The 15,134-nt window shown below is 39.1% G+C and overlaps 1 protein-coding gene across 1 annotated transcript in view; it reads left to right on the top strand.

Moving 5' to 3' along the window:
• Positions 1 to 15,134, top strand: part of CLSTN2 (calsyntenin 2) — a 539,158-nt gene that overhangs the window by 329,782 nt on the left and 194,242 nt on the right. The window contains exons 3-5 of the mRNA XM_027845178.1: positions 514 to 709; positions 2,242 to 2,450; positions 9,968 to 10,117. Coding sequence (XP_027700979.1) covers positions 514 to 709; positions 2,242 to 2,450; positions 9,968 to 10,117 — 555 coding nt within the window. The remainder of the gene's footprint in view (positions 1 to 513; positions 710 to 2,241; positions 2,451 to 9,967; positions 10,118 to 15,134) is intronic.

Here is a 15,134-nt window from a genome sequence, read left to right on the forward strand (position 1 = left end):
GTGGCCCAAAGGAGAAAATACACATCTAACTACTTTCTGACTCAAAATCAGGAAATGGAAGGGTAGATGAAGTAAAATACTTTTGGGAGAAAAGGAAGTAAGGAAAAAGGGGTAAAACTAGGGGACTGGGGCTTATGTTTATAGCTAGGAAAGATTCTGCTTGCTTGAAGGTCAAACAAAAAAAAGTATCTCCTGTAAAGATGAATTTAAATTCATTTCTCCTATTTCTTCCCACAGTGTCCCTCTCCAAAGGGGCCAAGTTTCTGAGCCTCCATGGGCCTCACTTTCTTTGGTTTCTATAAAATCAGTGAGCTAAATAAGATTTTTTTTAAGATGCAGTCAAGATTCTATGCTCTTAATTAAAATAATACTTTTTTAAAAGAATTCATCCATTTATACGTATCCATTAAAAAATTCTGAATATGTTTCAAGTTTACAAATATGGTCATCTGTCAAGAGATTCTCAGCTGATTCTACCCACTGTTTCCTTTCTTTTTCTTTTTTACTTTACAGGTGAAATATGTGCTTTTCAAATCCATGGTCAAGAAATGCCCTTTGAAGCTGTAGTGCTAAACAAGACATCCGGAGAAGGTCGACTCCGAGCAAAAAGCCCAATTGACTGTGAACTCCAGAAGGAGTACACATTCATCATCCAGGCCTACGACTGTGGGGCGGGACCTCACGAAACCAACTGGAAGAAATCTCACAAGTGAGTCACAAAAACAATTCCCTACTCCCTGAATCAAAGCTGTGACTATTGCAGGTGTTCAGGTTGAAGGATTGCTTTGATGCTTAGTGAATACCAAGGAAATGAATACAGAATGCTATATCCTCTAAAAATGATAACTTATTTGGGGATGCCTTTCATTTTAGAATAATGACTTTATGTGACCCTGGGCAAGTCACTTAACCCCAATTATCTAAAGAAAAAAAAAGAATGACTTTACTTACAAAGACCCAGAGCTTCCCAGTTTCACTGATTCTTTGGCATTTGTTCCAAAGGTTTTGGTAATGTTTCTTTGTGATGAAGTAGAGGAAACCTTCCTAGTCTATAAAGGTTTCCTTCATGGTCCACCTACTGGAAAAGATCTGCTAAAAATATATCATGAAAACTTAGTAGAAACTGTTGCTTTAAAAATGAATTGATGAAAATAATGAGAAAGAAATATAAAGAAATAGAATTTTGTGTCTAATTCCTCTTTCATATTGAGTAGCTCTTCCACTTTTAGAGATCACCTTGCAGTCAGACAGTGAATAAACATTTATTAAGCACCTAAGATGTGCGCCTTACCATGCTAAGTCCTAGGGATACAAATATGAAAAAAAATAGTCTCTGCCCTTAAGAAGTTTACAACATAATGAGGGAAGACAACAGACAAAAATAGCTGAAAAGTAGGATTAGTGGAGAGCCAGGGAAGGCACCCAACTTGGGTGGGGGGATGATGGAAAAGTCCCAAAGTAGTAAAGCCAGGTAAAAAATGAGGAGGACACATCAGTGTTTCACATTGTCACATCTCGTGAGTCCTCCCAACCCCACCCTGATTTTGTACTCCTCTTGGTGGGAAAAGTAAGGGCCCAGGTTTAGACAAGACTTTATAAATCAATAGCATAATTGGTGATCCAACTTTAATACTGCATCACTTCCTCCCCCTGCTTGTGGTCATACTAAACCCAGGGCCAGTCTGTGATTCCCTCCAAAGTACATATAGACCCCCAGGACCTACCAATAACACTCAGTGCTCAGGACACATTGAGACTATGAGATCCCTGACCAGAAGAAATAACTATGGCAACTGACCAAGCAAAATGCAAAGCTCTGCTGGAAATAACAAAGCAGATGATCCATAATTGGAACTCCCTAGCAGACCCTCCTCACCCCACCAGACTCTGACCTTGAAGTGTTGTCATGTGGCAACTTATCCTGCTTGCCTCCAACAGGCAGTCCCAAGAACAGTGGATAAAAGTCAAAGAAAGAAAGACCTTAGCTTGATATGAGGAAAAACTTCCTAATAACTAGAGCTATCCAAAAGTAGTATGGGCTACCCTCAGTGATAGTGAAGCTCCTTTCATAAAAGTGTTCAAGCAAGGGCTGGATGATCACTTATTTGAGATATTATAGAAGGAATTCTTGGTAAATTAGAGGTTGGACCTGAGAATTTCTGAGATCCCTTCCATAGATTGTCAGATTTTATTGTTGTTTTTGGCCCATTCCCTCCATCTCTTCTTTTTATATGTTTTTAGGGCAGTGGTCCACATTCAGGTGAAGGATGTGAATGAGTTTGCACCAACTTTTAAGGAGACCATATATAAGGCTGTGGTGACTGAGGGGAAGATCTACGACAGCATTTTGCAAGTGGAAGCCATAGACGAAGACTGTTCTCCCCAGTATAGCCAGATATGCAATTATGAAATTGTCACAAGTGATGTGCCTTTTGCCATTGACAGAAATGGTGAGTGCTTTTTGAGAATAAATATGGACAAAACCAAAACAAATTCCTTGTTTTGAAAGTAGAGCCAGACTTCTAAAACACAGTTTATGTGCCTACAATGTGCCCTGTGATGCCAAGGCTTTTACCTTCCTCATGCTGAGTTCCTAATATCCCATTAAGTTGCAATACAGAATTACATCCATGTTATTAGTAATGTCTCAAAGATGATTTTAAGCTCAATATACTCTTGGTACTAAAAATAAAGAAGGCTGAAAAGCAAAATCACATAGGGATACTTTATTCATACAATACTGAACATCTTGGTGCTTGCAAAGATTTAGACATTTAAAGCTAACCAGATTTTTGACATCAGCTTTTATACAGATATGTAATAATCAAAGAACTTTCCCTAGGGAGTTAATTCTGGTAAATGTCAACTGTACCTTAACTACTTGCTGGTGGTGGTTTCTGGAAGCAATAGGATATAAAGGGAAAAGCTCTGGATTTAGAGTTAATGGACCAGGTTCTGAATCCAAGCTCTGCCACTAACTATGTGAGCTTGGACAATGTAACCCTTCTTGGCCTCAGTTTTCTCATCTATAGCATAAGGGGCTGGATTAGATGGCCTCTGGTTTCCTTCTAGCTCTAAATCTCTGATCCTTTGATCTATACATGCCCCCTTGCTCTTGCTAAACAAACAAACAAACAAATCCTGCCTTTTAAAGTTCTTTCTGGAGTCCAGTGAAAATCCCTTTACCAGTTCTAAACAACAAGATTTGGAAAGCAATTTTAATCCAGGACAGTAGGTCACTGAAGATATTTCCTTTTATTGCTAATTTTAAAAATACTCATTTTTAGAAAGCATAGCAGAATCTCACACAATTCAGTTTGACCCAGGTGCCAATATAGACATCTTAATATTTCATCAGCAGTTATATATAGGGAACCTACTATGTGTCAACAATGATGATGATGATGAAAAATAACATTTTTATGTCATTTTAAGATCTGCAAAGCACCTTACAAATCATCTCTGAACTTCACCACAACCCTGTGAATTAAGTGCTACTATTTCCATTTTATGTAGGGGAAAACTGAGGCTGAGAGAGGCAAAATAATTCTCCCAGGGTCATATATCTAATGAGTGTCTGAAGCAGGATTCAAACTCAAGTCTTCTAAGGTCAATTCTAGCACTCTATCCACTACACCAACTGGCTGGCTGTCCTTTGCTTTCTGAAGAATATAAGAAAACATGATCCTTGTCTTCAGGGAACTTATAATCTGATTTAAGGAGACAAATCCAATACTCATAAAACAGAAAACAATATGCTGTAATGCAGATAATAAGTTCGAAAGATAGAGAAGGGAAAGTCAGGCATTGGCAATGAGTGGATGAAGGCTAAAATAATTAGGGTATTTAATTAGCTAACACCTTAACTTCTCATAGGCAGTTTGTCTCATGAGACCCCAAAGTTTGGCCAGAAAAAAAATTGGACTGAATTTTTCACCTCTGAGTTGCTAGTGCCATTTGCTTGGCTAAGTGGCCCAAAATGGAAAGACTTATCTCAGTCTTCCTCCTCTGAAGATAAAAGTAGCTCACGATTGCATTTGTGATGACTCCAAGATTCTACTGTTGACCAAGTTCCTCCCCCCACCCCCACCCTGCACAACTGAGTGCTGGATAATTACAGACCAATCAGAGCTGATATGCAAATTCCTTTATCAGAGGGGCTTACTGTCCCAGTTGAGAAAGATAATTACTCACCTTTGATGAGCTACTTAAGTAACATATGCCAATTTATTTCCCTGGTTGTCTCATTAAAAGTGAATAATGGTCTTTTTCTAGGCCTCTGCCTTCATCTTTGGTTTATAACATGAGTTGAAACAGATTACTGGCATACTCGGGAAGCATCTGCTGACCGGGGTGTTGTTCCAACTATGGTCCTCAAACTAATGAAGGAAGAAGGTATGGAAAGAGATAGAAGACCCTTCCATCTTAATGAACATCCAAATTAACCTCCATTCACTACTTTCATAGCTGACTTTTCTATGCACCTTGAAAAATCACAAGCAACATTTGTGAAGCAAAGAATCTGGCAGTGGATGATTCAAGGATGTCCTGACAAACTTGAGCGGGGGAAGGTCTACCTTGGGAGCCACCCTTTTGCAGGCTAAAAGCCCTTGGTGACTTCAGATAGGAAATTTCATTTTAATTCCAACTTCAGGATATTTCAGAATCATGACTACACCTCATTTCCTGTTGGGCACAAAATTCAGTGATGATTCCTAGAGCTGGTTAGAATAAAGAGAGTAAGCCTTTGGTAGTGATTAGACCACAGCTAAAGCAACTGGTATATCCAGTTAGTTGATTTAGATATTAATTTTCCATAAGCAGCTTATCTCGTGGGGTCACACCACTTGGCCAAAAAAAAAAATGGACAGAATTCAAAGGCTAGAGACACTGGTTATAATAGGTCACCAAACATTTATTAAGTGCCACAATATGTGCCACACCCTGTGGTAATTTCTGTAGATTGAAAAAAAAAAAAGAAAAAGAAAAACAGTTCCTGCCCACAAAGCTTACATAGTAGTGGGGAGCTACAATCAATACACAGATAGGTAAATCAAAGATGTATACAAAGTAGTTTGTGGAGAGGGCATTAACAATAGAGACAATCAGAAAAGGCATCTTGAGTGAGATGGTACTTGAGGGGAGAAGCAGTGAGGCAGGAGGACATTCTAGGCAAGGAGGACAACCTGTGCAAAGACCAAGAGGCAAGAAATGAAATATAATATAATAACAACCATGTCATATAGGCTGGGCAAATTTCCCTTCAATGCCTTCATTTTAGAGATGCAGAATATAAAGCACAGAAAAGTTATGAAATATGTCTAAAGTCAGAAATAGAGCAGAGACCAGAATCCCTATCTCCTAGTCCTGTAATCTCTACCATAATTTTTTTTTAATTTCCTTTATTCTTTTTATTTCCCTCCTTCCTTCTTCATTTTTTTGGGTTTGCATGACACCACATTTCCAACCTTCCCCCCCCACTTTTTTTTTCAATTTTTCAAACAGCTTTGTCATTAAACCAGCCTATTTATGGGATGACTAAGTCAGACTAAGAACAGTCTCATATGTTTTGCATTTTAGAGAACCTGTCTTACAAATTCTTATAAACTACATATTGCTTTGTACACATCACAAGCATGAAGTAACTGATGGTTTAATGATAAATGAATGGTCTGTCTACCCTTCCAGAAAAAAAAAATATGGAGTAGATCTGGGCCATTTCCCCATTACTACATACCCAATCTCACTAAGTCAGAGAGCAGGCTCAGGGCCTGCTGCTCATATAAGGTTACAGTAGCCAATTCTGACCAAAAAGGAGCTCATACATTTTGTCTGGGTACACCTTCAAAAGGCCCTTTTATGAGAAACAGCACCAATTTGAAAAGCCATCATTTAACAGACAGATTTACTTTGCTTCATAAAGGAAATTGTGCATTTGAACTTTGCAAAAGTTCCAAACCTTTGGTTGATCACGATATTGGATATTCTGGTTATTCTCCACTACAGCAAAAATACAGCATTTAAAAAAATAATTAAAGATAACTTTCCCATACATTAAGTTTTTGTTGTAGGAGGAACTAAATTAGTTTTTCAGACAGTTTCATTTGAACTTGTTATGGAACTGTAGCTGCAACAAATTGAGACCAAGGATTCAGTTGGTATAATTATCTCTGTACCATATTCAACAATCCGTGATCTGCTTATGTCATACAGAATGAATATAGAGGTTTCTTCCTTCAAGATGAGTATCTCTTAAGAAATTTAACTTTAGAAAGCAGAGAGTTGAACTTTCTATTTATAATTCATTTTTTCTAGTGAGTGTTAGGAGTCATTTGTTTTTGCTTATCACATTCAGTAACAGTATTTTGGACCCTATTGAATTTTTCACCTTTAATACAGACACAAACATGGCCTCAGAAGTAGGCCTAAAAAGACTTTGTGAAATATTGAAAGGATTTGTAAAACTCAGCCAGGAAGCCCAAAATACCTTAAATCACTTTCAACTGAGCCAACTGTCTTTTTTTTTTTCCTGAGTTAATTGGGGTTAAGTGACTTGTCCAGGGTTACATAGCCAGTAAATGTCAAGTGTCTGAGACCATATCTGAACTCAGGTCCTCCTGACTCCAGTGCTCTATCCACTACACTATCTAGCTGCCCCTCCAACTATCTTAAAAAAAAAAAAAAAAGACTGAACCATATATTAAAGCAACTGAAATGATTTTATGTTTGAACATAGCCTATGTTATTTGGAACAAGGAAACTGAATTAACAGGGAAAAAAAACCTGACATTATATGCTGCTTTAAGAATTTAAAAGGGCTTTCCCTACATTATTGCATTTGAGCATCTCAAAAACCCAGTATTGTCATTCTCATTTTTCAGATGGGATCATTGAGGCCTAGAGCAGTTAACAGACTTGTCCGGGATACACAGTAGGAATTATCTGAGGTTAGACTTGAACTCGTTTCTTTCTGATCACAAGGCCAGCACTCAGCACTTTATACCATATGGTTGGCAGCACCCAGTATAGCCAGTCCTCAGACACTGCTTAGTAAATCCTGGCTTCCCACGCACTGAGTGATGCCCAAGCAGTATGAATAAGAGGATATGGCTTCTCAAAGTTCTCAAATTAAAACCAGGCAACTTGTTAAAGCACAGAAACAATCTGAATTGCTGTGAGTAAGTAAGTAGTAGTGACAGGAAGAGTTCTTAGCTCTAGGCTCTGTTTCATGGTTCTTTATATCTCCCATCCCATTTAGCATAATACTATGCAAGCAGTGAATAATTTTTTTAACATTCGAATCATAGATTCAGAGTTGGAAGGAATTTGTGTCATCTTTATTCCAAATCCCTCATTTATCAGATAAGGAAACTGAGGCCCAAAGAGATTTACACCTGGAAGAGACCTTAGAGGTATTTTCATCCAATTTCTTCACTTTACACGTGAATGGTACAGTGCTGGACTTTGAATCAAAGGACTTGAATTCAAATCCCTTCTCTTCTACTTACTACCTCAGGGACTTTGATCAAGATACTATCAGGTCCTCAGTTTCTTCATCTGTAAAATGAGGAGGTTGGATTAGATGACCCTAAAGTCCCTTTAAACTCCAAAGCAGTAATCCTTTGAAATGATTTATCCAAGGTCATGGGGCAGCTAGGTGGCGCCATAGTGCACAGAGAGCTGAGCCTGGAGTCAGGAGGACTCATCTTCCTGAGTTCGAATTCCAGGCTCAGACACTTACTAGCTGTGTGACCCTGGCCAAGTTACTTAACCCTGTGTGCCTCATATTCCTCATCTGTAAAATGAGCTGGAGAAGGAAGTGGAAAACTACTCCAGTATCTTTGTCAAGAAAACCCCAAATGGGGTCACGAAGAGTCAGGCATGACTGAAACGACTGAACAACAACAAAACCTTATAGATGGTAAGTAGCAGAGCTGGGATTTGAACTCAGTCCTCTTTAACTCTAAATCCAGCACTTTTTCACCATAGTTTAGTAGTTCAGATTAATATAGGATTTTTAAAAAACAGTTTACAGAATACTTGCCTCACAACTCTGCGAGTTACGTAGTCCAGGTATCTTTATTTTCATTTTACACATGAAGGAAATGAGGTCTGGAAAGGTGATGACTTTCTTTTCTTGGCCCCATAAGCCAATGGGCCAATTTTCTTAAGCTTTCTTAATGCATAAGCTGTACTCTCTCACTTGAATGAGCCATACAATTCAGATGAAATAGAATTTAAACATATTGAGTAGATTTTTATGTGTTTCATTGACATTACTAGGACAGACTCAGGCTGATGGAGTTATTCCAATTTGGGATCAGAATAAAATGAGACACTCATAGATAATCTAACAATTCACAAAAGGAACTTTACTTAGCCATAGCATGGAAAACATATTAGCAAAGCTACAGCATTAATTCATTTGAGGATAACTTCCATTTCTCTGTGTTGGTCAAGCTGGGCTATTTACTGATCAAAAGTCTGACAGAAGAGCAAGCCTCTGCCTCCTGGCTCTTTTACCTAAGCTACCAGGAAGCCAAATCAATGATTCAAGCCTTAGTTCTCTGGACCAATTAATTCTCAAGGAAGACTTCTACTACCTTTTAAGGAAAAATTAACCTAGCCTAAGTAGGGTCAGACCTTAGGAAAAGCTAGTTCAACCTGTGTAACAGAGGCATAGGAAATACAGCTCCTATGAGCGCAACCATGATTTTAGGGAACTCGTCTTCCTGAGTTCAAATCTGGCCTCAGACATATAGTAACTATGTGACACTGGGCAAGTCACTCCTGTTTGTCTCAGTTTCCTCATCTATAAAATGAGCTGGAGAAAGAAATGGCAAATCACTCCAGTATCTTTGCCAAGAAAACCCCAAATGAGGTCACAAAGATTCAGACGCAACTGAAATGACTGAATAATAGCTATTTTCTTGACCATTTTTCCATAAGATTAATCCAATCCCTTTATAAACAAATGTTACAATGGTGGATTTGGAGTCAGAGGAGTTAAGGTCAAAACCGTTCTCTGCTGCTTTCTACTTAAATGACACTGGTCAAATTATTTAGCCTTTCTGGTCCTCAGTTTCTTAATATATAAAATGAGAAGGTTAGATTAGGTTCCATTTTTCCTGAAGAAACCGATAATAAGGTTATTCTTATCTACAGAAGATTTCATCTCAGAATAAAAATAATGGATAAATAACTCAATAAATAAATGCACATTGGGCATTACCTAGGGGCCCTTGAAAGCAAGAGCCACATTACAAGAGCAACAATAATAAAAAAATTAAAATTATACCTCTTGGTGGCAGAACATTTTTCAGAACTTAAAAATGAACCCTCCATAAGAAATGACTTGAAAAAGATTTCTCATTCTCCCTAAGAGAGATGTAATGACTTTGTCATCAGGGCAGGGAATCTGTTATCTTACGTAGCTGTCAGAAAGGAGAGGGCATTTTTCTTGCTGATTTAATTTCCCATTTGGGTAGCAAAATGATATCAGAAAATGGCAGTGAACTTTCCTGGGGACAGGGCCTGAGAAATGTGCTCAGAGATAAAGTGGTATTTCCTGCCTCCACATGTTTAAATATATTTCCAAAGAGTGCTGCAGGTGAGCTCTATGCTGGATTTGATAGGGATTATATTCACATGTGAACAGATTCCAGGGTTAGTTTTGTTTTTTTTTTTCTGGGAACAAAACAAATATAAACATTGACTCATTCACATCTTTTTTACCAACACTGTTCAGTGGGGTAACCTCAGGCCAGCAATTACCACGGGGCAATTGTTGGGATTTTTAAGCAGATGCTAATTAGAGGAGAAAGGGGACCCAGGATGAAATTTCATTCTGTTTTATGGGGGGAGGGGAGATTTGAAGGAAATCAAAATCTTTGTGGGTTATGGATATTGAAGTGATTTTCAGTTTGGGCACATGTCTTCTTTCTTTTTGTTTTCTTAATCTTTTCAGGTAATATCAGAAACACAGAGAAACTCAGCTATGATAGGCAACATCAATATGAGATCTTGGTCACCGCCTTTGACTGTGGCCAAAAACATGCAACAGAAAATGTCATAGTACAAGTGGATGTGAAACCTGTCTGTAAACCTGGCTGGCAAGGTAGGACTTTTTTTTTTTAATTTCTTCCATCAAAGGAAACTTGGTCTGGGTTTTACTTGAGGCACCTAGGTGATGCAGGGGATAGAGCACTGGGCCTGGAACCAGGAACATCTAAGCTCAAATATGACCTCAGATATTTACTAGATGTGTGATCCAGGGCAAGTCACTTAAACCTGTCTGTCTCAGTTTCTCCATCTATAAAATGGGGATAATAATAGCATCTACTTCCCAAGGTTGTTGCGAGGATCAAATGAAAAAAATGCTTCTAAAGAGCTTAGCACAGTGCCTGAAACATAAGTACTACATATATGTTAGTTACTATTATCATTACTATTAGAAAATTTTATTTATTCTGCACCTTCCACCTCTTGGTGCTGTGATCAGCAGAGCTTAATAAATAGAAATTGTTGCTTGGAATATTTTTAAAGATGTGGCTCGGGCAATGGAGACCAACAGTCAGAGAGAAGAGGGATCAAGGAGGGAGTTGAATTTATACTTACTTACATTTAAACTGCTGAGAAGTGGGGAGAAATTGTAATTTAGACTCCAAGCTATGTCAGTAGGTAGGCTAATAAAGAGAGAGGAAATTCGACTTGCCTCCTTCCCCTTTCTAGAGGAAAGTTTGTTTGTCACCAGATATGTAACTAGGAATTTTTGTGCCCAAGGAAAACATGAAAAGAGCTCCTTCACTTGAGCAGAGAGAGAAGAAGAATGGGGCAGGAAATGATCTCACCCCAGCCCCAGATGTGTGATGGTTAGCTTTCTGCCCTAGCTAATTATTCTTGCTGTATAGCCTAATCTCTTTTGTTTCTAGCTGCTGAAGACAGGCAAGGAGTGTCAAAGCCCTCTTAATGGAGTGCTCAGTAAGTCATGCATTCCCTTGACTCAGGAAGATCATATTAAACCTATACAGACAGGTCTCACTCTATCTAAGTGGTCCCTTCTTCAGACCTCTACATAAAGTGGTACGTTCTATAGAGACCTCTATGGAAATTGGTTTTTACATTATGTGAATTTGGCCATAGGAAGGGAGGGAAGAAGAAAGGCAGGAAAAGAGCTACTCCTGTGGAGGGAAGAGGCCAGCACATGGTTTGAGGAATGCAGGGGCCCAGACAGAAAAACAAGAGTGGATGTGGAACATTCGTGGGTGGGAGGAGGGGAGATACCTGTGGGCTGGACATGGACACAGACAGGAAAGGATGGGCGAGGGAGGGTGGGGTGGCACAGATGCATGAACCTGATAGATAGAAGACAGACACCCGAAGCAGGATACTGGCGGAGGAGGGCAAAGGTCTCCCCTGTCCGTGCTGGAGGTTTCGAGCCAAGTCCCCACATCTGGCAGCAGTGCAGTGGTGGCAGTCATTCCAAGTTGTCCATTCTCCGTTCTTCTGCTTTTACTTACAGATCTTTTGTGTGAGTGTGTGTGTGGGTGTGGGGTAGAGGCCACAGAGCCCTAAGCCAAGGGGCAAGAATGAAGAGGAAGCAGAGTACTGTCTGGTAAAGTTAACATAGATTTTTTTTTTGGAATGTAGATTTCTTTCAGAATTATTTATACAGGGGCAGCTGGGTGGTGCAGTGGATAGAGTTCCAGCCTTGGAGTCAGGAGGATTTGAGGTCAAATCCAGTCGCAGACACATAACACTTACTAGCTGTGTGATCCTGGGCAAGTTGCTTAAGCCCATTGCCTAACCCAAAAACAAACAAACAAACAAACAAACAGAATTATTTATATAAAGTCAAATTTGCATAAAGCCAGAACTGTCTGTATTACAAAGATATTAAAGAAAAAAGAAAAGGCTTCTTGTGCATAAAAGTATAGTAATTCTTTGTAATTATAACAAAAAAAACTGAAAACTAAGGGGGTTCCAAGTGGGGAATGGCTGAACTAATTATGGTATACAAATGTAATGGGATAATATTGTGCTTTTAGAAATGGTGGAAGTAGTGGTTTCAGAGACACTTAGGAAGATTTATATAAATTGATGCAGAGCAAAATGCACAGAACCAGGAGAACAATTTACACAATAATTACATTGCAAAAACAAACAACTTTCACAGACTTAAAAAAAAAACAAAAAACTCTGAGCAGTACAACAACCAAATGTGATTTCAGAGTCAGATCTTGTTTGGAGATTATGTTGCTATCCAAGTTCTTCCTTAGATATGACAATAGTTGGAAATTTTGTGTGGGATTTGCAATGAGCACCATGAAGTATCTGTTTGGAAGATATCTTTCAAATATGCAAGTTGAGCTACCTCTAATAGGGCTCTCACTTTGTAGGCCCTACCTCTTTGGCCCTGTAGTCTGTATGGTACGTATTCTCAGCTCCTTTAATCTGTGATCCATGGACAAGAATGATCTGTCAGGCATTGGTGTTTCCTAGGTTTCATAAACCCTTAAAATGTTAGAGCTAGAAAAGACCTTAGAAGCCATGTAATCCAAGAACTTAACTTTAGAGAAAAGAAAACTGAGATCCAGAGAACTGAGATGAATTTCCTGAAGTCACACAATGAATTAGTGGCACAGCTAAACCTGAAACCTAGATGCTTAGAATCCAATCCATTGTTCCTGACTTTGAGGGGGACTTGACCAGAACCTGTGCTTAAGATGTACATTTTTATACAATTCTACCCCTCACATGAAATACTACAACAACTACTACTACTGATAGTAATAATGGCAGCATTTATATGTCTTTTTAAGGTTTACAAAGTACCTTACATACATTATTTCATTTGATCTAATTACATGTTTTCTCAAATAAGATAATAGGTAATATAAATTTCTTTAAGGAATTAAGAGCAAAATATTCTATTTTATAATTAAGGGTATTTGTAGCTAAGCCCTTATCTGTAACTTATATTAAAATATTTTGTCCCTACCTTCTTGTAGGAATTTCAAGCCACAGAAACATGTAGGCTTAGTATGTATTCCCAGTGCCTTTGAAGAAAATCTGTATGGGTGACCACTTATTTCCATCTATGAATAGGACCTACCCTGCTTTTTCCCAAACTCCGCAGAATTAGGATCAGTGATTTCTAACATACACCAGGCCTGACTCGGATGATTTCATTTGTTTTTCAATTCAGTTCAATAGACATTTATTGAGTTCCTACTGTATGAGGCACTGTCAAGTCAATTAGCATTGATTAAGCACTTACTATGTGTCAGGCACAGTGATATGAGCTAGGGTTATAAATATAAGCGAAAAGAAAGAGTCCCTGCCTTCAAGGAGTTTACATTCTATTGACAAATTCTAATAACTATGGGAGGCACAGGGGAGAAAGATAAGAAGATAAGTCTAAGTTATGAGCCTGCTTTCATTAGGGAAATGAGGCAAACACGAAAGAGACAATTAGGGAACAACATAACAGTATGTGAAAGTGTGTGATTAAATAAATGCCACAGTCAATGCTATAGACTGTAAGGTCAGGGAGACCTCAGAACAAGGAGAGATGGTTGTGGCCTGGAATGAGAAGAGAAAGTTTCTTGGGGGAGGTAGAACTGGAGGGGGGCCACAAAAATGGGTCAAATTTCAATAACTGGGGCATTTCAGAGGTGGGGAAAAATGGTAGCAAATGCCAGGAGACAGGAATGGCCACGACATGGGTGGGGGCCGATGAAGAGACTGTCCAAAGCAGAGGGTTCAAGCTTGTGAGGTTGGAGATTTAAATTGAATGTATAGAGTGGGTCCAGGTGGTAGCGAGGTTTAAATGTCAGGATGTGACCTTAGAGCCCTGAGTTCTCCGAGTACAGCACTGACAGGCCCACATGCGTGTGCCCAGAGTAATTCCTGAGCAAAATGGATCCTCTTCCAGGGCTAAATCCACATGATGGGCAAGAATAACAAATAAAATACGGCTCGCTAGAACTAGCTCCTGTTCTAAGTAATTTCCCTTTAGGCAGGAAGGAATTATAGTGCTGTTAAAGTGATCCATCATGCTCAGAAGCTGTTTCCAAAGTCTCTGGGAACACTCTGCACTTGTACAGCACAATCAGCCAGCCCTCGCCTTGTCTCTCCTTCCCCTTCAGGAGAAAAATAAACCTCCCTGTCTCCAGCTGATATCTTCCCAGAAGGAAATAAAAGACCCAGCTCCAAGGCTTGGCTCACACCACAGAGACATGTCACCTTGCTCATATAAAAGTGCATTTTGTTGTGCTGGGTTAGCCTCATTGTTGAGGTTGTTTGTTCTAGGCTCATCAGCTTTAATTAATAATAATTCCTTTATTTTTGTAAGGTGAGAAGCATTGTAGCATAATGGTGAGTCTCGAAGTAACTTGGTTCAGGACCTGCCTCTGACACAGTCTAATGGGGCAAGTTCAATCATGTCACTACCCTATAAGCAAGTTCCAGCAGCTCCCTCTTACCTCCAAATCAAATAAAAATTTCTGTTAGGCTTTTAAAGTACTTCAGAACCTGGCCCCTTCCTACCTTTGCAGTCTTATTCATCTTACTCCGCTCTGTGATGCAGTAGCATTAGCTTCATTGCTCTTCCTCAGTCATGATACTGTCTCCTGACTCTGTCCCTTTCCATTGGTTGCCCTCTGTGCCTGGAATTCTCTCTCTCTCTCTCTCTCTCCTCTTCTCTTCTCTTCTCTTCTCTTCTCTTCTCTTCTCTTCTCTTCTCTTCTCTTCTCTTCTCTTCTCTTCTCTTCTCTTCTCTCTTCACCTCTGCCTCTTGGCTTCCCTTGCTTCTTCAAGACCCAATACAAATCCTACCTTCTTCAAGAGACCTTTCTATCCCCTTCCCCATCCATTCTGGAGTCTCAGCCTTGGCCCCTGAAATTATTTCCCATTTCCCCTGATCTGTATTGGTGAATGGAGTTTATACCTCGAGAATTCTTCCCGCTGATGAAATCATAAGTCCCAATCAAAAGTCAAATATTTACGGTATTTCATTCTCATCTAAAGGTTTTTCTCACGTTATCTCATTTGATGGTCATGATGACCCAAAGACAGATGTACAACAGCTTTATCATTAGCATATAGTAGGGGCTTAATAAATGTTTGTTGAA

The sequence above is a fragment of the Vombatus ursinus genome, unplaced genomic scaffold, assembly GCF_900497805.2.
Source record: "Vombatus ursinus unplaced genomic scaffold, bare-nosed wombat genome assembly UNPS02014959.1, whole genome shotgun sequence".
NCBI classification, from domain to species: domain Eukaryota; kingdom Metazoa; phylum Chordata; class Mammalia; order Diprotodontia; family Vombatidae; genus Vombatus; species Vombatus ursinus.